General features: G+C 34.0%; 2 protein-coding genes across 3 annotated transcripts; one reads left to right on the top strand and one right to left on the bottom strand.

Moving 5' to 3' along the window:
- Positions 1-322: 322 nt before the first annotated feature.
- Positions 323-7,637, bottom strand: LOC110443001 (probable splicing factor, arginine/serine-rich 5). Of its 2 annotated transcripts, none has more exons than XM_021486934.1 (6): positions 7,487-7,637; positions 7,109-7,120; positions 4,955-4,995; positions 3,054-3,152; positions 1,258-1,394; positions 323-944 (listed from the first exon to the last, which is right to left on the bottom strand). In XM_021486934.1, exons 1-6 carry the CDS (start codon positions 7,602-7,604, stop codon positions 611-613), a joined length of 741 nt encoding a protein of 246 aa, XP_021342609.1. In that variant the 5' UTR covers positions 7,605-7,637; the 3' UTR covers positions 323-610. The 2 variants fall into 2 exon arrangements, with proteins under 2 accessions (XP_021342609.1, XP_021342610.1); XM_021486935.1 differs by having other exon boundaries at positions 1,258-1,391.
- Positions 7,638-10,922: 3,285 nt separating this feature from the next.
- LOC110442996 (ADP-ribosylation factor-like protein 1) lies at positions 10,923-18,554 on the top strand. Its single transcript, XM_021486923.1, has 6 exons — positions 10,923-11,008; positions 12,674-12,808; positions 13,961-14,042; positions 14,296-14,407; positions 15,588-15,763; positions 18,074-18,554. Exons 1-6 carry the CDS (start codon positions 11,005-11,007, stop codon positions 18,102-18,104), a joined length of 540 nt encoding a protein of 179 aa, XP_021342598.1. The 5' UTR covers positions 10,923-11,004; the 3' UTR covers positions 18,105-18,554.
- The last annotated feature ends 3,821 nt before the right edge of the window (positions 18,555-22,375 follow it).

The following is a 22,375-nucleotide window of genomic DNA, read 5'->3' as shown; positions in this document are numbered from 1 at the left end:
ATATCCGCCTTATAGTTCTAGAGAAAAAGTCATTGAAAGCAATGTGGCCAAATTATCCTTCTTTGTCCCTGCCCTTACAATGGTACAATTCAGAGTCCCTAATACCTTAGAATGTTTCCAAGTATGGTTGATATCCATCACTTTGTTTCTGAGAAGTCTTATAAAACAATATTGCCAAATTGCCTTTTCATTTGAATAATGGATGTATTAGGGGTTCAGAAGAAGTTGTTTGAAGATATTGTAGAGAAACAGATGAATGCCATAATTAAGCTCACATTGATTCCTCTGACCACAGATGAGCTAAAAAGCACACAATTCTTTGTACATTTGTAATATAAATTTTAATTCTAATTTACACCTCATAAAATAGTGACAATAACCAAAAAAAAAAGGTTCACTATGTTTAAGAAATGTATCATGATGGTAAATAGCACGTCTATCTGAAGCTTTCTTGAATACATATAGAATTGTTAGGAATAATGAAAGTCCACATCTAATGTCAAGTCTGCCATACATGATCGAATGATGAGGATATGTGATCACAAAAAATAATAAATTCCTGATGAAAAATGAAAAACAGCAGAATTTGACAAAGTCTCATTCTAAGATATCATTCAGATGCGCTTGTATCAGACCGGGCTGGTGATCGGGATGCTGAACGATCACTCTTGTTTTCTCCATTAACTGCTGCTGGACTTGCACTGCGAGAACGACTCCTAGATTTGGAGGCGACAGATTTACTCTTGCTTTTTGAGCGACTGCGTGATTTGGACTTTGACCTGCTCCCAGAATGACTCCTACGACGACTGCTCCTCTTTCTGTTTCCACTGAGTGACCTAGACCTTCTTCTACGGTCGTGACTGCGACTCCTGCTCCTTGAACGTGACCTTGACCTTTTCCTCTTCCTCCTATCCCGATCTCTGGAGTCACTCCTGGACCTCGACCTACAAAAACAGAAATTGTCACTGAATGTAGGATTTATTTATATAATAAACCATTAATCAATTACATTGTATTACATGGTTAAATCACTTTTCATGTGTTAATTGTTAATACATGCACAATGTTTTTGTGTATGCATTAATTGTTTTTGTGTATGCATTAATTGTTTTTGTGTATGCATTAATTGTGCAATGTTTGAAATATGTGTTATTGTACAAACAATGTTTCGCGTGTGCTATTGTACATAATATGTTCCTGTACATGTCTTAATTGTACATTCCACAAATGTTACTACTACGCTAATAATGTTCTTGCCTCCTTTTCCTCCTTGGGGATGGTGATCTGTATCTTCCGCTAGTCTGCTGACGCCTGAAGCCATAGTTGCGGTCATCAGGACAATCTCTAGCCCAGTGTCCAGAACGATGACATCTATAACAGTCATCAAAGCCCTGCTGAAAAATATAAAATAGATGCATTTTAATTTACAATATTCCTTATTTGAACATTAGTACATAATAAAGTATAATTACAATTAGTATAACTAATCATTACTTAATTTTAGCCAAAATATTATTCCATCAATTTTTTTCTTATCTGATTTCACTATTGTACAACAAACTTGTGGGATTTCCACTAAATCTGAACCAGAAACCAGTATAAACTGGTTAATACAAGAAGTGCAGAATGTATGTATCACTCAAATAGATACTTGAGCAATCATGGCAATATTTTCTCATAACAAATGCAAGGTATAAGAAGTAAGTCTCCAAGGGTAGGGTGAGACCCCAGGGCTATAACTCATAGCTTGATAGTGGTTGTCTCTGACTTCATACCATCTTTGAGTTTGAAAGGTTCTGCTCTTCCACTTGATATACACCTCTTCTCTTAAACCTTAGAATATGTCATCACAAAATCGAAGGCTCTTTATGCAACCTTTTGTGAAAGATATAAATAGCCTTGTCTGAAGCACTTGGTGAAGATGAAAGGAATCACACCGCAGTGAATAAGCAAAGTTTACAGGCTTTGAAGTTAGGTGAAACTTTTCTGTAATCTTCAAAGGACTGATATCACCAATGCGATTGGTAAGGTTTTTATATCGCATATCAATTGGATAGCTTAATGCTATGACATGACATGAAATAAGGGTGCAGAGAAAACTGAGAATCATAGTGATGTATCATAGTTATAAACATAGCACTAAGTCTCAAGGGTCAAATTCATTTGTGTCTTCACTGTACCTAACAATTGGGTCAAATAAAAATAATTGCCTACCTACCCACCCTAAATTTTACTGGATGATAGGGGAGACACAAGTAATGGGTTTTTTGGCCTTAGATAAAGTGTTTGGATCTCAACCAATTCCATGTTATCACCTAGGGAACAAATCATGAGGGTAGGATCAATTCTGATAACACGGTCAATTCTGATATCATTGTTTTATATTTTCATGCCCACCAATTGTATACTGTATATGGTTATATGCCGGGGATCTCAACTACTTCCCAGGGACCAGGTGATCTTAAAACACTTAACTGAGCTTTCAATACAATTTACTACCCATGTTTTTAAAACAACTATAAATCGTATCAAACCTGCATTGAGCTGTCAGCCATTGGAGACTGTTGAAGTGATATTTTGGGGGTAGAAGAATGCCAATATGATCTATTAAAGTTATACACTTTTGATACCTTATGTAATGTATGTAATGGCATGATGCAAAATCTCCTGGCTGTAAAATGTAAGCCCTAGATCTAACAATCTATTCTACTGATATCTGTTTAAGAAATTTAGTATCTTTTGCTAGATCTAGAAACTTATTCCACTGACAACTGTGTATACAACAGAACAATTGCGGTATCTGGATACTTATTCTCATTTCAGTGCAGAGTTATCTTCTCTTGAGAGCAGGTATTGATTGTTACATCATTTGTTTTTGAAAGTAACGTCATCAATTTTTGAGAAAACGACGTAATTTTCTCACACAAACCAATGACGTAACAATCAATACCTGCTCTCAAGAGAAGAAAACTCTGCAATACGCAAAGACGGAATTGCTAGATCAAGATAATTATCCCCCTTACAGTATTTAGAACCTAAATATTAATACTTACCCCTCTGGAAACAGTACCGCCTCTACGATTACCCTTAGCCCACTCCACTACAATACCAGAACCTGATATTTCACGTCCATTTTCATACTTAATAGCATCCTGAAAATAAAAGCAACAGCACAGTAAGGATCAGGGTGTAATATATACAATGTGTAATATGAATTTGACTTTGAAAAGGGAATTTGGAAAGTGTAATTAAAGCAATATTTTCAAATTTAGATTATTCATATATCATGATCATTGCAATTTGTCAAGTAAATACAAGTCTGGAAAATAGACAATCAAGAATCACCATTAACACATCAAGTAACATCATGACAATACATGTACAATGTAACCTGTCGTAACCGAACCCAGCATAACCTATAAACCGTGTAGACCTCATACAGGTCCCGTTGTACTTTTTATGGAATTATAACAGGTATAATCTTTACACCGGTCCATTCTGACTTATAAAATATATGAGACCTTTGATGTTCAGTTCAGACAGGTTTCACTGTATATTATACTGAGGCTACAATGTACTAAATGACCTACTGTTGATATACCATGGAATGGATCAGACTGATGGAGTCTGTCATAGAAGCCTTGGTGGGATGGACATTTGACCGGTCGGACATGGATGGACACAAGAATTAACTTGGCACACTGAACTGGTCAGTTGGTGGAGAGAGGATTTGTGACTGAACTGACTGACCCACCGGCTCCGGCGGGCGGAGGTACTGGTATGGTACATGGTATTTGATTGGCTAATGCTGTGACCAATGGCTAGGTTTCAATAGTCTGTCTGCCTATGGGTGTTGGCAGGCAATGGGACTTTGGCACAATCTGTACTGGCATTGGCAGGCATTGGCAAGTCATGGCAAGGCAGGGGCTCGCTCACTGCTAAGGTTTGCCACAAATGATGTGCATTAATTTCAGTATAAAAATCAGAATTCAAAATTTCACCATTTCTTACCTCCAAGCTATTTGTTTTCCTTCAATATATTCTTTCCCCCCCAGCCATCAAGATTTGATAACCACTGCTCAAAATATCAATGAATGTCACTGGTGATCTAATTATCTCCCCTCCACATTAAAAACATTTGCTTCAAAACCAATCATTGTTAAATTCATTTTCCAATAGTTTTGCTTCAATTCTTTTTTTTATTGTTTTCAATCATGTGAAAATTTGCGCCACGAATTTCAAAAACTATTAAAAAAAACTATAAAGGAATTCTTGTTAAAGTCTGTTTTGTATATTTTGCAAATCCTCTTAATGATGATTAAATTTCATAAATCAATTGTCTTGCAATTTTCAAAAGAACCAGTTTCATTGCAAAAAGAGATTTGCCAACTGCCATATCTACATGTAAAATATTTCCATTTTGTTTACTGAAACATCAACAGTGATGTCTATGTTTATGTCAATGAAAGTAGTATCTTAGATCTAAGATATCTTAGCCCATAGACAACTGTTCATTTCTCTTCAACAACAACTTTATCTATTGGAAAGTTTTGGACTATCATGAACAGCCAAAAAGCTGTCAGTGATGGTTTGACAAATTTTCGTGAATATTTAAATTTTCCATGAATTAATAGAACTACAGGTCATAAGAAATACTGGATAGAAATGATTATGCTCTAATTAACATTATATTACCAAAGTGCTTTTTGAAGTAAATATTTTTGGAGAAGGTGTTCAGAGATAATGTGGAAAGGAACAATCACTCCTCATCAAAACATTGATATATATTGCCAAACTAACTTTGTTTGAAATGAATTAGCAACTTTACGAACATAAGCTTTTTAAAAACGAATATATTTGAAATGTCATAAATACTATGAAACATATCAATATATTTTGTGTACAGTCCTGTGAAGAAATTCAGAATAAATATAAATGTTTATATTGTTATTACCTCTGCATCTCTTCGGTCTTCAAAATCAACAAAGGCATATGCTGAAAGCAAAAGACCACAGAATATGCAAATAAAGCGGCATAAGATATGACCATAACGCACACAGACATAACAAGATTGGAAGTTTTACTAACTATTGCAATGAATATCAGACTGAAAATCAAATTTGATTTTTTTCCCCCTCCTTGTATGTTCAACCAAACTTTGAAAGTAATAATATAATTATACCTGACCAAACACACTTTAACCAGTTTTTTTTATTCAGGTGTAGTTTGCATTAATTGGTACATTTTACTTTTTCTTTTGTAATAATACTGTTGTGTATTTTACAAGTTTATTACGAGGAGCTTAAATTTGAGTCAATATTAAGAAGATTTGATCACAACAAACACGGCACCGGAGCACATAGATATTGACTTAAGACTTATATTCATACTTTATAATCTTTATCCAGTATAACTTTAGTTTAGGTGGTTACTGGTAAATGTTACGAGTACTGACAGAAATTCAAAGAATCACAATAGAAAGTACATTGTAAAAACATGATAAGGTTTCATGTAATATATTGATTCTGACCTTAGCCACACTGGCCATTATTTTGGGTGTATCCCACTGGCCTTTATTTTGGGTATATCAGCCTGGCCATTATTTTGGGTGTATTGAGTTAACAAATTGTACATGAATTTTACAAGGCAAATTCACTTTTCATACCATCAGCAATGGAGTACAGATTCCCTGTATACTATTTTGGGGTAATTTTGTATCGGAGAAGCCAATGCACCTTGGATGGCCTTAAGACTTCTCTGGGTCAATTTACAAATTCTCGTGTTCATAAGACCTGTTATAATTTCTTGTGACTAAGACAACTCAAGTTTTAAAGAAATGATTTTTTTTAAATGAAAGTATGTCATAGTTTTATTTTTGTATTAATATTTTAGGGCTTACACCCTGGGACTGCAAATAAAACTTGAATTCATTTTTAGTGAAAAAAAGAATTTCAGAATTTCTGTTTTAATTACTCTTCATAACTTGGTATTTAAAACTCCTGTCAGGCTTATTTCTAAGATAAGGATCTTAACACTATTATCAAACTTATATTATTATTATTAGAGGAAGTGTACAACATTGGTAAAAAATACATGTACATATGTTAATAAAAAATATAAGCACCAAATATCTTAAACACCAATTGTCACTCCAAGGTAGATAACTCTTATACATCCATAATGTTAGAAAATGCCATGACACTTTCCCCGATAATGTTGTATTTGGTACGGTGACTCAGTACCTTGGTTTGTTTAACAAAATACTTGGAGATAATTGAATGTCAGCTAATCAGTTAGTTGGGGAACTCATTACTATGGCATTATTTATTGTTCTCACAAATGCTGATATAAAACTAACAATTCTTTAAAGCACAAAAATATCATACTTTCCATCCCAATCGTGACGGCGTTGCCCCATGACGACCGTATTTTCAATAAGCATAATTTTGTTTGAGTATCGTAGTTAGCTTCCCTTAGCTCATTTCAACTGGTGCATTAGACTTGTAGAATGTAGATAATCTACAGGTTGTTTATAATGTGATTTGTTCGTGCATGTTGATGCACATTTTTTTTCTCTCTGCCACAAATTAAGTTTGTGTAGGGTTAAAACGTTGCTATTGTCATTTTCAAAAAAACTTGATGTAGGGTTAGTAAATGTCTATATATTGAACAAATTTTAAATAAATTTTGTCAATGTTTATAACCCATATTAAGAAGGTTATTATTTTAATGATTTTTTTGTAAGTATGTTAAAATTTAGCTTTAATATGCCGGATATAAAAACTTACCATTCGTTCTATGGTAATGTGGAGTTTTCAGAAATAAACTATACTTTACTAAGGATGAGCCTGCGATGCTTCCCTGGAGTTTAGTTGACCACAGAAAGTATGAATTATTCATAGCATAAAATTGTACTGGAACCAGTGAAAACCTGGCTTATTGTTCAATTAAGTGACCCATGAAGTATTTAAAACACCAGTTTTCTTAGGTGAAATTTAAAGTTTATATTTTTAGTTGACCCTGCTATATTCTCTAAGACTTCTTTGGTGTAAATTATATGATGTCTCTGCAACAAAATTTCACAGCAGGGCAGGTTTCATTCACTTACCCATCTCAGCACCTAAAAGGAGGAGAAAATAATCACATATTATAATGACATTTTAGAAAATATTAAAATACGTCATTACTGTTATCTCCCTTGGGTCCACATACTGGGTCGATATAATTTACAATGTACTTCAATCATGTTTTTGTGATCAAATAGAAGATCTTATAGTCATAATGCGATGACGGGTACAAATAACTCTGACGAGCAGTCGAATAACTTTGTTTTCAAGAGCGCAAAATGTCGCCACATGATGACTTGTTAATCTAATCGACATTGCCATTGTGCGGAATTCTCCAAAATCGTTACAAATTCATTGAACCCCGATTGTGGCCTATTTAAAAGATGAAATCCACCCAACTTTATGACATATTTACGTACCATATTTAACTTCACATCTTGCCAAGCGACCGTAAGCTTCAAACACGTCTTCTAGGTCACGTACTCTAGTACTTTTACTGAGTCGCCCAACAAAAAGCTGCCCTTCGCGTCGCGACATTTTGGTTCTCACGCTCTACAGAAAAGGATATTAAAAGACGAAACGAAACAAAATTATTTCATTCACTTTTTGATTGTCCTCTCGAAATTAGTGATAAAAAAAATAATATTCAAATCAGTATGAGTAATAATATTTATTTCAATAAGGTTTAATTCATTTACTTATTATTATTTTACATATATTTTTTTTCGTTTTATTTATCCGGGTCTTTTTTAAGGTTTCCGGCGCATTCGATGATTATTTCGATCTCTATCCAAGAGTTGTCGTCCCTTTCTTGAAATTTCGTGATTCAAAACGATTGAAATGGTTGGACCAGATTTGTTCGTTTTTGAAATAAGGTCGAACCTAGTTATCTGAAGCTGATTTCAGGATGAGATAGTTATATGATGATATTTAATTTGTGGAAGTTTTATACTTATCCTACAATGCCCTTTTCCTTAAAAAAACAATGTTTCTTGTGTTTTGGAATACAAGGACTAAAGTGCATCTCCTTGCTCATCACCAAATATTTCTTTACAATACCAGTCTATATAAAAAAAAATGTAGATTAAAAAGGCTCAGTAGAGTGTTTATAGTAGTCGGGGATGCGTATGACATGCTAGGTAGAAGTATAAAACATCAATATGACTGGTTATCTTCACACGCTTTTTTTTGTTATTAATGTAACTTTAACTTTAATATTTTTGATGAGCAAGGAGATACACTTAAGTCCTTGTATTCCAAAACACTAATTGTACATAAAAAACACACACTTTATCTTGGACCAAAACAATGAAATGGGTTAACTTTAACGGTTAAAACAGAAAAAAATCCTTGAGGCTAGGAGACTTAAAATTACCAACAAATCAAACTTCATATATTAAATTAATCGTTTTAGTGTAGTTGTGATGGCAAACGCCATTTTTCATTTGTGAGTTAACTTTGATAAGTAAGAAAGCAAATCAGGATATGGAATTCACTCCAGCCACAGGTGCTGAGCAAATTGTGCAACATCAACAATACAATTTACACAAATCATCAATGGGAGCGTAAAAGAATAGTGATAGGGCCTTTGCAACCAGCCAATATCTTTCTCATCTCCCTGCATACAGCCGGAGCTGCCATTTCGGCGCTAACAGCTAGCATTCATCAAATCTAGCGCTGCCCACCACGTACTCATTTACAGCTGAGTAGACTGGAACAAACGGAGTAAAATATCTTGCACAGTGTCGTGCCGTGATTCGAACCCGCAACCCTGCGGTCATGAGCCCGGTGTCCTACCACTAGTCTGCCGTGCCTCCATGAGATAGAGAAGAACGAAGAGAGTGTAAGAGAAGAGAGGGATAATTTACAGCCTATCACTGTCTTTAATAAACTAACTGTACTTATTTAAATACATGGATGTTTTCTCCAGGAGACAAACTTGGACCGCCATTTAATAGCAAATCTAAGTTTATAATACCATATACAGATATTGTATGTAATAATAAACGGCTTTCTCTTTCATATTGATTACACTGGGGGGAAATGATGAAATTAATTTTCATACCGACTTCCAGGTGCGCAAGACGGACTTTCTATAATGTTTACCCTATATATACAGATCGTATCTTACAGAACTACAGGCATGTCTTAATCTTGTATGTAAAACATTTAGTTTTCTGTTTCCGTATCAAAAGTAGATTGCCAGCACATTCATATTATTTTCATTAATCATAGATGATTTAAAACTATTAATTGTTGGTTTGTCACGTATAGTGTCACTCAAATCATTCCACGGTCGTATATAGTTGATGGGATGAACGATGATTTTGTTATCATGACAGTCTGTATGGAGGGGTAGTGTAGTTGTTTCTGTTTCTAAGCCTGTGTTGTGTTGGTTCCCCTACCTGTATAGGAAGTAAGTCATTACGGTAAGATGGAGTTAGTTTACTTCGCATTTTGTAGAATGATATTAATTTCTTTTGTTTCCTTCTTATTGATATATGTTCTTAATTGGTTTCTACATATAGTGAATTTCAGTTCTGGCAAATGATGGTAAACCTGGTATAACCCTAGTTGCTTCCAACTGGACCTTTTACAGATGGTGATAGCATCTGCATGTGAACAGCCATCCCAAACTTCACTGGCACACTCCAGCCAATGTAAAGTAAAATGCATACTTTATTTAATTTTAAAAGAGTATTCCTGTTTCAGTTAGTCAAGTAAGTGTTTTTTATAACCTTGTCACAAAACTCTTCATGTTTCTATAGTTTGATACTCCCGATGAACAACTCATGTCGAGAAATTGACAAGAGACAATGTTTTCTTGGCGTTTTTAATGAGTAATGGAAAAATCCTTAACAACTGTACAGCCGTACGTTTCAGCGGCAGCTGTCTGCATTTATTGCTAACAAAAAGGCCTTTCCAGCCGAGGAGAGAAGGTAACTTCTCGCTTTTTTCGCCTAGCCTCTCTGAATACAAGTATATGCACCTATTTTGAATCAAAATCATCTTCCTACAGCATCTACAACATCGTAATAAATTATTGATCTATTTTACGTTTAAACCTGTCGATATATCCCAGTTGCACCCTCGTAGTGCGTGCATGCTCAAATTGAACCTGTTCGTTCTTATTCAAATCCTCTGTTACATTGGCGCCCATGTAGGAACCCGGGAAATACTGACACGATCACTGGAAAGGGGAGTATTTCTCCCTGGCAAAAGACTATAGCCGCTTTCTACCGACTCGGCCAGGGAGAATAATTTATAAGCTCATTCGGTAAAGATTAAGACTATTAAGCCAGAGATCCCTGGTTCGACTCAAAGCGGGCGAATGCAATCAAAATGATGACCTCTGTTACATATATACAGTAAAATATCAATAAACAATATCACTAGATCCACTGGACCTTTATTATGTAGTTAATAAATACATTGACTGCCCCTGAAAATCTCTGACGCGCAATCAAATGCCATATAAAAAGTGTTGCGCGCTAAAAAAAAAAAAAATCTGGTCAGCGCCCTACCCTTTTCAATTCCTTGTTGGAATACTGTGCTCTTGTTTGAATATGTGAAAGATAATTTGAAAATGCTTAACATTCATCCTTACTGGCCTACTAATTAGTGTGAGACATCCTTACTGCTGAGTTGATCGAATGCGCCGGATATTTATCAATTGTTTCGTATCATAACTTTGGCTTTAATGGTATACTCATTTCCTAATGAAATAGTTGCAGTTTCTATTTTTAAAAAATAATATGATTTTCTATTTCCCCCCCCAACATATTTGTGATTTTAAGGAAATGTTTACAGTAAAAACATACAGCCTTGAGAAAAGGAAATAACTCGCGCATGCGCTGTAGGGTTGTACACGTTTTGGGTATATTCGCGTTTTGCCACACTGACAGCAAGCACCGGCTTGAAGAAAACACACGCAAGAATGGGTAATTTATCGATTATTACATGAAACCGTCTCAAATGACACGCATTTATACAATACATTTATTTATTCTCCAGCTTGAAATATGTTAGTGCCTTCATGCACCGAATGACAGATCTGCGTTTTGTTTTGCAGACCACAGTAACCCCCCCCCCCCCCCCGATTTTTTTTTACCGATGGAAATCTTGGACCAATATTCCCCTGTCATATGTAACTCAAATGACATGAATTAAACGTGTAGGCTCGTAGAATATCAATGTAATATACATTGATAGACGAGTGTTATGTTCTCTTACATATTATTAATCGTCAGGAGCGGACTAAACGTTAAATTTAGAGGCTAGAATCTGATCAAGGATCAGTATTTTAACAAATTTATTGATATATGTACGATATCAATTGAAAAAAACCCCAATCGATTATAAATGTGGATAACAACTAAAATACCGATATGTAACAAATTATATAGCGTAAATATGTTACACATTCATAACATTTTCAACAAATACAGGTATTGCTCATTTTCAAATGGTGTCTTTGTTAACTTATGTTTTAGAGTACTTAGACTTTTGTTGTACAATTTCCTTTGACAACATTGGTCAATATGAAAAGGATCAAACTTTGAATTGGTTGCTTGAATTTATTATTTAAGAATCATATAGACTAGTGTATTGTTCACTTCAATGAGTCATGAATATGAATTCATGAGTCAATTATACTTCATTGTTTATGTATACGTACTGCACTAGAGTTTAGAGGGTCACAGGTTCAAACCCTGGTCTAGATTCTGCGTTTCTCTTTCCAATGTTACAAGTGCAATTTCGTCTCTTTCATACATGCCATATCGAATGATTTGAGTGTGAGACAGTCAGACTCAGAAAAATTCCTCACGGCATGAGACAAATTTCTCATGAATTTCAATCGGTCTCGCGAAAAGAAACAAAGTTTGGTCAATCTTAATGAATAAAGAAAAGCTACAAGGTTAAGCAATTAAATCAGGGATCCCCCGTCCAGTGGGGGCTTGTTGTTAATCAATATGTGATGACAGTAGGTATAAACATTAAACAGACACATATATAAGGGCTGTTAGGTGAAAACAATCAAAAACATGGTTTACTGAAACAGAAAAATAGAATAGAAACTGGACACTAAATTGTGTCTACAAAGAGATACATAACTACAACCTCTTAAACGTAAATGAAAAAAACATCGCATGTTCATATGAACATGTGCCATGAATGGAAAGGTAAAGTTTTCGATAGGCCTTTGAAGGAAAGTAACCAAAATTTGCAGAGAGGTGGTCATGAAAATGTTGGTGTGTTTGTACCCTAATGATTTTGACCACCTGTGTTGACAAATTTATTGTATTGCTACTCCTGTAATTTATATATTGGTTGTTAATACATATCTTTGAATGAATCATTTAATTAAGACTTGTAGTATCCCAAGAATGCTTTACCTTTGATCCTCAATAAACAATGTTTCAGGCATTATTTAAAATTCGAGAATATTTGGTGTTTAGATATCTTTAATTAAATTATGTTCAGGCTAAATGGAGCACTACCAGAATAAAACATTTAATAAATTATAAATTATAAAGAAGCATAATTTTGAGTGTGACCATGAGGCAAGAATAATGGTAAATTCTTTTGATTTTTTTTAATTTCAGGAAACGTATGGAGTTTTTTTACTGGATGGTTTGCACAAAAGGACAGAAGAATATTAATCCTTGGATTAGATGGAGCTGGAAAAACTACAATTTTATATAAACTTCAAGTAGGAGAAGTTGTAACAACTATTCCTAGTAAGTACATTTACTGTGTCTGTCGGACCCATATGGTTTTTGATTTTGGAAATGCAACATCTGGATGCAGGTGCTGTTGTGTTAATTACACAAAATACTTTTAGATGATAGAAATTGACAACTTTAAATAGTTCTAATATTACTGTAGTCAATAAAAAAAATTGAGACAAGCCTGCCATTGTACATGTTCTTAAATTATGCAAGAAAATTTAAAACAGAAATGGCCAGTTTCAGTCATAAGGGGTCTGGACCCAAAATGACCCCCTCCAGCATTATTCTGGTGTTATATGAAACTCAATACGATTTTTAAGTATTAGTAGAATAAACATGTATATTAGTAGAATTTGCAGTTGCATCTTAATCTGAATTCTATATCAAGTAGTGTACGTCAGAGTATTCAATCCAGAGGAAGATGATTAAATAACGTAGGCTAAGTAATGTAACGTTTGCACAGAAACATTGTTAGGAGGGACAGTGAATACATGCTTTGAAATGCAGATTAAAATTTGAAGTAAAAGTGTGGGGGGTACATGTACAGTGGTATATCAAAGGTAAACCATCTACTCATGATCAATTATTAATGACTTGGCTAGAGAAAATTTGATTATCCCTTTAGCTCACTGGATTAATAAAGTGTTAATCAATTATTAATGACTTGGCTAGAGAAAATTTGATTATCCCTTTAGCTCACTGGATTAATAAAGTGTTATTCTAGGTTCCGTCAAAGGTACTTGTTAACGTACTTGAAGAATGAAATGACCTTAAGATTTATAATAATTACTAGCGGTAGAATTCCACTGTACAAGGTGAGAAATTCAGCAAATTTCATATTTGAAAATTGTTACAAACAAATTTCATAAACACTGCTAATTCATTATCAATACTACATGAAACATGTTTAGACTTGGATAATTTTTTTTTATTTCATTTCCAAAACTTTGGTTTCTGGTAATATTAGTCAATATTGTAATTACATAATAGTGAATTGTTAACAATATTAGTGATCAAACTAACACTATATATATTAGAGATCTTGGGTAAATAAAGAAACCATGTGATGATCAGAAAAGTAAATAAAGGTACATGAATATGTTGCAACAAAGCATTATCATGTATTCATGCTATGTGGTTTGTATGTTTTGTATTTTGCAGCAATTGGATTTAATGTGGAAACAGTAAATTACAAGAACCTGAAGTTTCAAGTGTGGGATTTAGGAGGCCAAACAAGTATTAGGTATGTTTATAGACCCTATATTGTGTGTTTTTGTTGTTTTTTGTTTTGTTATCATTTACCAGCATTTATCCTGTTTCAACTTGATCATTTCTTATAAAAATGGAACAATTCAAATTTCATGAATTTTATCATCATAGAATTTTAATCTTATTGCAATTATTAGTACATCCACATTTAAAATTTCTTCATATTTTCAAAACCAAAAAGGCATAATGAGTCAATATATATGAGTTGGAATATGTTTTACTTACAGGCCGTACTGGCGATGTTACTACTCCAACACGGATGCCATTATCTATGTCGTGGATAGTGTGGATAGAGACAGAATAAACATCTCCAAACAAGAACTTGCGTCCATGCTGGAGGTAACATGCACAGAGCACAACTGAAACTTAAGACTTGTGTTAACTAATTCACCCCTGAAGATACATTTGAAATCATCCAATTCAAAGGTTGGAATAGTTCATTATGAAATTTCAGGGATGAATGAGTTAAAGTTTGTTTGTTAAAGCCCTTGTTTATATGCTTTCTTTATCGTATATAGTCATATTGACACAATCAATGTCCATTCCATTTATCCTGTTTCAACTTGATCATTTCTTATAAAAATAAATCAACATTTTTAGCCAGCTGATTATAAGTAACTGTGAGCTATCACATATGGCTATAACATCAGTATCCCCTTCGCGTATGGAAACTCAAATTTTTTAGTCAAACATTTTGTTGGGACATGTTATAGTATGGAGAGTGTCCATCCATCCACACTTCGGTTTCCGCAAGATCGTTAAACTTTTATGAAACTTTGCATGCATGAACATGTCGGTAGATTGAAGCTTGATTCTGATGAGACTTGGTATGAATAGTTCAAAGTTGAGTAAAATCAGCATGTAATTAATTAGCATACTATGCTCTAATTGGTTGATGGTTTCTGCACAATAACTTGTCAAATTTGACCTTATTCTGATGAAGCTAGGTCAAAAATTTATATTATCAAATGACAAATGCTATTAAACCTTAAACGTGTGCAAAACCTGCACATAATTTATAAGCATACTGCTATCTGATTGGTTGATGGTTTATGCACAATAACTTAGTCAAATATGACAGGATTCTGATGAGACTTGGTCAGATCTGCCAGTTATTAATTAACAATAGGAATAGCTCTGATTTCAATTGTGTCGGATGAATTTATTATTTTTATTTTTTATTTTTTTTCATTTTGAAGTTATAAAACTATTAGTTGCTTTAGAGGTACATCATTATAATACGACTTTATATGGAACTTACAGGAATGATTTTGGAAAAACATTTTAAAACTGAAATTCAAGCATTTCCATGATTTTGCAATGGTTGTGCGGAACCATTGGGCTTTACAGTCTTGATTGCACTTTTTGTCTTCATGGACTAATTGTACATGCACTTTGTGTTTGTGCATCCCAAGGCATGACTAATCTTTCATCAGACACAGGTTTCATATTAAAAAGGTATCCTGCATCAGTTATCAAATGACTTATGTTCATGTTAAACTTTTCTTTTGCTTTTTAGGAAGAAGAATTAAAAAAAGTGACTTTTCTGATATTTGCAAACAAGCAAGATATAGAGGGTGCCATGACCCCTGCAGAAGTGTCCAATGCACTCGGACTAAATGCTATCAAGCATACATATCAAATATTCAAAACATCTGCATTAAAGGGAACAGGCTTGGAGGAGGCTATGGAATGGTAGGTTGATTTGTAAGGTGTTTTAGGTCACCTGAGCTTTAGCTCAAGTGACCTATTGCTATCTGTCTTCGTCTGTCCGTCGTGCGTCGTCCGTTACCGTTTTACATTTTCAACTTAAGCTGAAATACTGTCAAAGGGATTTCATGGATACTTCATGGGAATGTTACTGACTACTCCCTGACCAAGTGTTGTTATTTTTCGGGCCGATCAGAAATCCAATATGGCCACCATTTTGAAAAACTATTTCAAACTTTAAGTCAAGTTCTACTGGGACGATTGAACTGAAACTTGGTATGAATGATAAATTCATGGTCCTGACAAAGTGTTGTTATTTTGGGTCGATCAGAAATCCAATATGGCCGCCACAGCCAGCCGTTTTGTAAAACTATTTCAAACTTTATACACCAAAGTCAAGTTCTACTGGGACGATTTAACTGAATCTTGGTATGAATGATAAACTCATGGTCCTGACAAAGTGTTGTTATTTTTCGGGCTGATCAGAAATCCAATATGGCCACCACGGCTGGCCATTTTGAAAAACTATTTCAAACTTAAAGTCAAGTTCTACTGGCCCTATTAAACTGAAACTTGGTAGGAATGATCAACTCATAGTCCTGACAAAGTGTTGTTATTTTTCAGGTCGATCAGAAATCCAATATGGCCACCATGGCAGCCACTTTGAAAAACTATTTCAAACTTAAAGTCAAGTGTAGATCTACTGGGCCCATTTAAAAAAAACCAACAACCTTAAGATCAATTTCTTATAGGCCTATTTAACTGAAACTCGGTCTAGGAGTGATCAACTTATTGTCGTGACAAACTTAACTTAACCTTATACTTTACTATTTTTTACTCAAATTTTGGTAAGGATGATTGACATCATTATCTCCACTTCATATATCAACAACAAAAATTAATACTGTAGGACTCAGATGACCGTTTAGGCCCATGAGCCTCTTGTTTTCTCCAGTTTCTGTTGGCACCAGAATGTTATTTTGTATACCCGAGTCGACCTTCAACAAAGTCCAGGATATTTATAAAGATTTTACCTTGTCTTGTGTGTGTCCTTCTCAGCGTCTGGACGAAATATTGGCCAACTGACAGTCATTAGTATTTAGCATCTAAACACCATAGACAATTAGGTGTATAGATTTCTGAACTACTGAAATTTTGATAGACCAGACCTTGACCAATAAAATTTTACTCATATATTTAGTATTCAATATATCCAGCACGAAGTTGTCATGGCCATCTATTCCTTCTGATTTCTCTTCTTTTTATGGCTGGACTCGTGGTTTCCTCGTGGAATCCATCTGCTGAACTCTTTGCACAGACATTGGATCTCCCACTCCCTGTATTATATATTTTGACTTGGAGATAAGTTATTTAACAGAGGAGTTTTTTTCTCACTACTATCATAAAAATCCTAAGAAATCACTTCATAGACAATTTGGTATATGAAGTAAATGAATCCCACAGACCTACAATGAATTCATTGTGATTGTCTTTCGGTCTGCCGTTAAGATCAAACACTTAGAATATGCTGGGTTGCATTCAAATACATGTCATGTTTTGATCTTTGATGCAAAGTGTAGATTTCCAGAGCATATTTTCCCACTGTTTCATGAGTGGAATTCAGACTTGTTAAAGGTGCTGTGTCACATATATGCCAGAATAAGGTGTTGTTGGCCGAATCAATTACTGGCCTGATTATTTGAAGCTTACGTTTAGTCCGACTGTCCGTTCTTTCAAGATAAACTGTTTCTAGAGCACTACTCTGTAATAGTCCAGATAACTTCACAAAACTTTATACGTGTATTGATCTAATGGTCTAGTAGTACCTTTTGCTATACAGGAGTTTTCATTAACTATATTTTTTCTCTTACCATGGAAACACATATAAAGCATAAACTGCCAAAATTCCCCATTTCGTTAATACATTTTTGTGTTAATAGTGTTTGAAGTTTGTTAAATATTTTCACTGCAGAATTATATCTGCAGAATTACATTGAAATTCTTTGTCCAAAGTCTAATTCCCTAATACACAAGTCAGGTACAAAGTTTGAGGTCGGCAATTTAGATTAAAATTAATTGCAGTAAAACTGAAATACAAACTCATTTAACACCAACCCTCAATTTTGCTTACTCTTTTCTAAAACTCCCTCGGGGGGAGATCTGGATGACTATGACCTTGTTGTAATGAAATTTAATCATACCTGCATTATTTACAAAATACATTCAATGCCCTGGAATTTAGTGACTGATCTGCAGTTGATCATGATATAATTGCTTTCGTGGATTTCTTTCCAGGCTTGGAAATCAAGTGACGCAGCAGAAATAAGCTACAACTCGGATCATATGATGTAACAAGAATTCCAGGCAAAAGCTAGTCTAGTGTAGCAGACTCGCCCAGGAGAATTGACTAGAACTAAGCATATGTTGACCAAATACAGAAAATTGTGATGAGGTGTATTTATACTGTACACCTGGGTATGATCTGGACACATGGCTTTACAGTGTTGTGTTAAACCAGCTCACAAAATCTTTTCAGATAAAGTAGGAATTTCTCCTCTACTGCATTTAATTTTACTGACAGCAGAAGCGTTTGTAAGAATTTCCAGTGTTTCCTATAACTTAACAAAGTAATTGTTTATTTATTGAATTTGTTTAACTATTTAAATGCAAAATTAAGTGCTTGAATTGAAATCTGTGCAAGTAGTTTGGGTAACCCTGTATGTTATCCATCCTAACATAATTGCAGGTCAAGCTATATTAGAATGGTCCTTATTAACCCTTTCACCCCTATGTAACTTTAGTAGACTCTACAATGCATTGATCTGGATGAGTCCATTATGTTCTACAGTGATGAAAGGGTTAAGAGATTTTTCATTTCGTCAAAACAGTATCAGTAGAAATATGGTACATAGCTATAATTTCAAGGTATTATTTTGACATTAACATAAAAGAAACTTGTGCATAGGGTTGATTTTTGGGCTTCAAAATTGCTTGGGACATAATGTTATGTTACACTAGAAATGTTCTTTTTCCATGTTTTATTCATAGATTAATAGTTCCATGAAATCTATGAAAAATAATACTGCTTATAATATTGATCTATGTATACAGAATCTATAGAAGTTCTTTCTTCAGAAGATTGGGATTTGTGCTGAGGATTGACATAATACTGAGTTGTGGGTCTTGTGAGACAAGTATATTCTAGTGCTGGGTTGTTATATGTGGTGCGTGAGGGTCCAGACTAACTGTGTCTGTGAGAATTTGGGGGCGATTGTGTGAATGTCAACTCTCTATATATGTTGATGTGGCTGTAGAAGAAATTTAGGTACAATTGAAAATTTTGTAAATACGATCAACAACAACTGTTATTTTTTGTGTGTTTTCTGGTTTTATTTGTTATGTTCATTTTTCAAGTGCAATTTTATGTTCTGTGTTTGAAGATATTTAGAGTTTCATCATAACTGTCAAATTGGAAAACACCGATAGTCAATGGACAATAGCTCAGAGGTTTTGATTTGCAGTAATTTCAAAACATTCTTGAGATGTTGGCCAAAAGTTGTTTTTGTTGACCTACTCATTCACTGTCTGGATTATTTCTTCAATATCAGGTTTGTCTACACATTAGCAACTTAACAAATACAAACTTACTGGCGCCCTGTGTTGTATGAGTAGTTTGTGTAAGGATGGTTTAGCTGCTATACCATTTAGATACTCCATTGCCATTCATGCCATGCTCTGCTTAATGAGTAATTCACCAAATGTTTGTTGATTATAATGCTTTACTTATAAACAATAACATAGAGGGGTGTCCCCAGCCTGGGACTTTGAACTTGTGTAAGAAGCATTCCAGTTCGGTATTTGATTCCATTGAACGTGTTACATGTGCTTTCATTACACATAAAGTCTGATCCAGAACCAAAGTTCTTTAAAACATTTAAGACATTAACCTTTCAAGTAACATTTTGATGTTAGAATTATCTAGTATTCAGATGAATGTTTAATGCAATACAAAGTCCTCTATGTGTTGTGATTAAGGAAGAGGATCCAGAGATAAAAAAATTGAATACTTCAAACGATGACAAATTGTGATTTTACAGAAAATAATTTATTTTAAACATCTTGGTTTTTGTGTAATGGTTGATTATCAATATTGTGTAAAAGTGGTTAAACAATACCCATTGTCATAATGTCGATTGTGACAAAGATAAATTCCCACAGAAATTTGACATTGTTTCACTATTTGAAAGATTTAATATTTTATAGTTAAATCATCAGCTGACCATCTATTATTTTTAATATCTGGTTTCTGCGATAACCCGGTAATTATAAGGTGAGCTACATTTCAGTAGATGTGGATTTGGCTGTAAACACTGAGACAACTAAGTAAGTCTTGACGCCTCTTCATTTAAAAGAAAACCTGTCCGATACCACAAAAAATGTACAAGGCAGCATTTTGAAGTGGATTGAAATGCATGAGACCACTTCATATATGTATATTGTTCAGTTTTATGTTGATGACAAGAAAATCACTAGGACAATGCTTGAAGTAACTGAAAAATCAACAGAAACCTATCTTAACAAAATCTGCTTCAACTCATTCACCCCTGAAGATGCATTTGAACTCTTCAAATTCAAAGATTGAAATAGTCCATTATAAAATTTCAGGGGTGAATGAGTTAAATCTTATTTGTGTATTGTGTTTAAGATGCATGCAAGAGCGAGATGTATGGGCATGTCTGTAGGTTTACCAAGTGAAATTATTGTGTTGTGTTATATATGTGTAAGTATATTTTAAGCTGTTCAGAGCTCAAGAACTGTCTAAGTTTTCAATGCTAAGATTAGGCAGGTAACCACTTGATCAGATGCTAATGATTTATCAGAACTCCATTTTATTTTGTTTGCAAGTGACTCTGTTAGAATTTTCAAATTTGTTAATTAATTAATTAAAAGTTTTTCGGTTAGAATTAAGGTGTATCTGTCCCGTTTCCGCATGATCTTAGACATATTTAAAATATGAAGTGATCAGCAGTGTATTTATCTGTTGTAAATATGATTATTTTGTGATCGTTCTAGTAGCAGCAGTATCAATATTTTTCATGGTACTTTGTCTTAGGTGATTTAAACAAGGTATGCATACAATGTGTCTACAAAGATGGCAGGGTTATTCCAGGTACATGTATGAATATATGAAGGGGCAGGGAGCATTAACATGTTTCATCGATAGTATGAAGGGTGTTTTTATTACGATCTCTGTAAAAATAGATGGGGGGGGGGGGTTAAAAAAGGATGAGTCTCGCTGCTCCCCGAATATATTTATTTATTTCTGGAGAAATAGCCCGTATGATTATTCAACATGAAGCGAACTGGTATCTTTCGGGTTTTTTTTGTGTTTTTTTGTTTTAACTTGAAGAATATATCAATTTTAAGATTTCTATCATGGAAAAAAAATATGATGTCATTCATAGTTTTATTCATTAATTTCATTAAGATGTTTTACAGAATCTGGTTGCATTATTCTGTGTATTTGACCAACATACATGGTTTTTCTGTGTTACATGTTTCGTAAGCTTGTTGATCAATATTGTTTGAGTTTCTCATCTTGTCAGTAATACACCCTTGAGTGAACATTGTATGCTTTAATGCACATTATTGAAACACTTCACATGTACAAGAACCCAACAACTTTTACCACATTTTATCACACTTGCTGTATGAACAAATACTGAAACATTTTCAGTTTTATAATAGAAGCACATACTTGCATCATTACAATTAAAATGAGATATTTATTGATTAAAATATGATTATTTGATATGAAAGATTATATGCACTATATGTAATTTCTAGATTTACTGTCTTGAGGATAAAATGTAAAATAATTGGTAATACAATGTATATTGAGTGGTTTATTTATTGAATGGGATGTATACCGTGTAAATAAATGTGTTTTTTAGATCTTGAATTTTATCAGAGTATGATAATTCGGTAGTTTAGGTAACATTTTCTTACTCAATTATTCAGTCCTATTTTCTGCAACATGTGCTTTTTTGTTTCAAATTCGATTCAAAATTACAAACTTTATAGTTATTTTAAATAGGCATGAGAGTCTTCCTTCTCAGAAGTCTGTTAACTTAACCGGTTTTGTGATTCATCTTTACATAACATAAAATGTTTCATACATGTAAATCAGCAGTGTTACCATCTTCCTAATTTTGTGGTAATCCAGGATTTTTTTAAACATATGTAACAAGAGTTTTCTAGGGATTACCATAAGCAGAAGAGTAATTTAAGTGTTGTCACCTGATGGATTCTTGCTTTATTACAAAAACCTAAAATATGGTCACATTTTAACTCATTCACCCTGAAATTTCATAATGAACTATTCCAACCTATGAATTGGAAGAGTTCAAAAGCGTCTTCAGGGGTGAATGAGTTGATGCCACTCTTTGAACTAAGAGGTTTTCAAATTGTGATGACCAAAGGTGACCTAATGGTTGTCACATTTTGATATCCTAGTGTGATTCTGTGATGTTACTACATGACCTTAGTGATAGTCACATGTCACACTGTTATGTCATTTTATGACCTACTTTATGT

This window comes from Mizuhopecten yessoensis, unplaced genomic scaffold (genome assembly GCF_002113885.1).
Source record: "Mizuhopecten yessoensis strain PY_sf001 unplaced genomic scaffold, ASM211388v2 scaffold716319, whole genome shotgun sequence".
Taxonomy (NCBI): domain Eukaryota; kingdom Metazoa; phylum Mollusca; class Bivalvia; order Pectinida; family Pectinidae; genus Mizuhopecten; species Mizuhopecten yessoensis.
The sequence above is the reverse complement of the archived record's forward strand: the minus strand, read 5'-3'. Positions and strand labels throughout refer to the sequence as shown.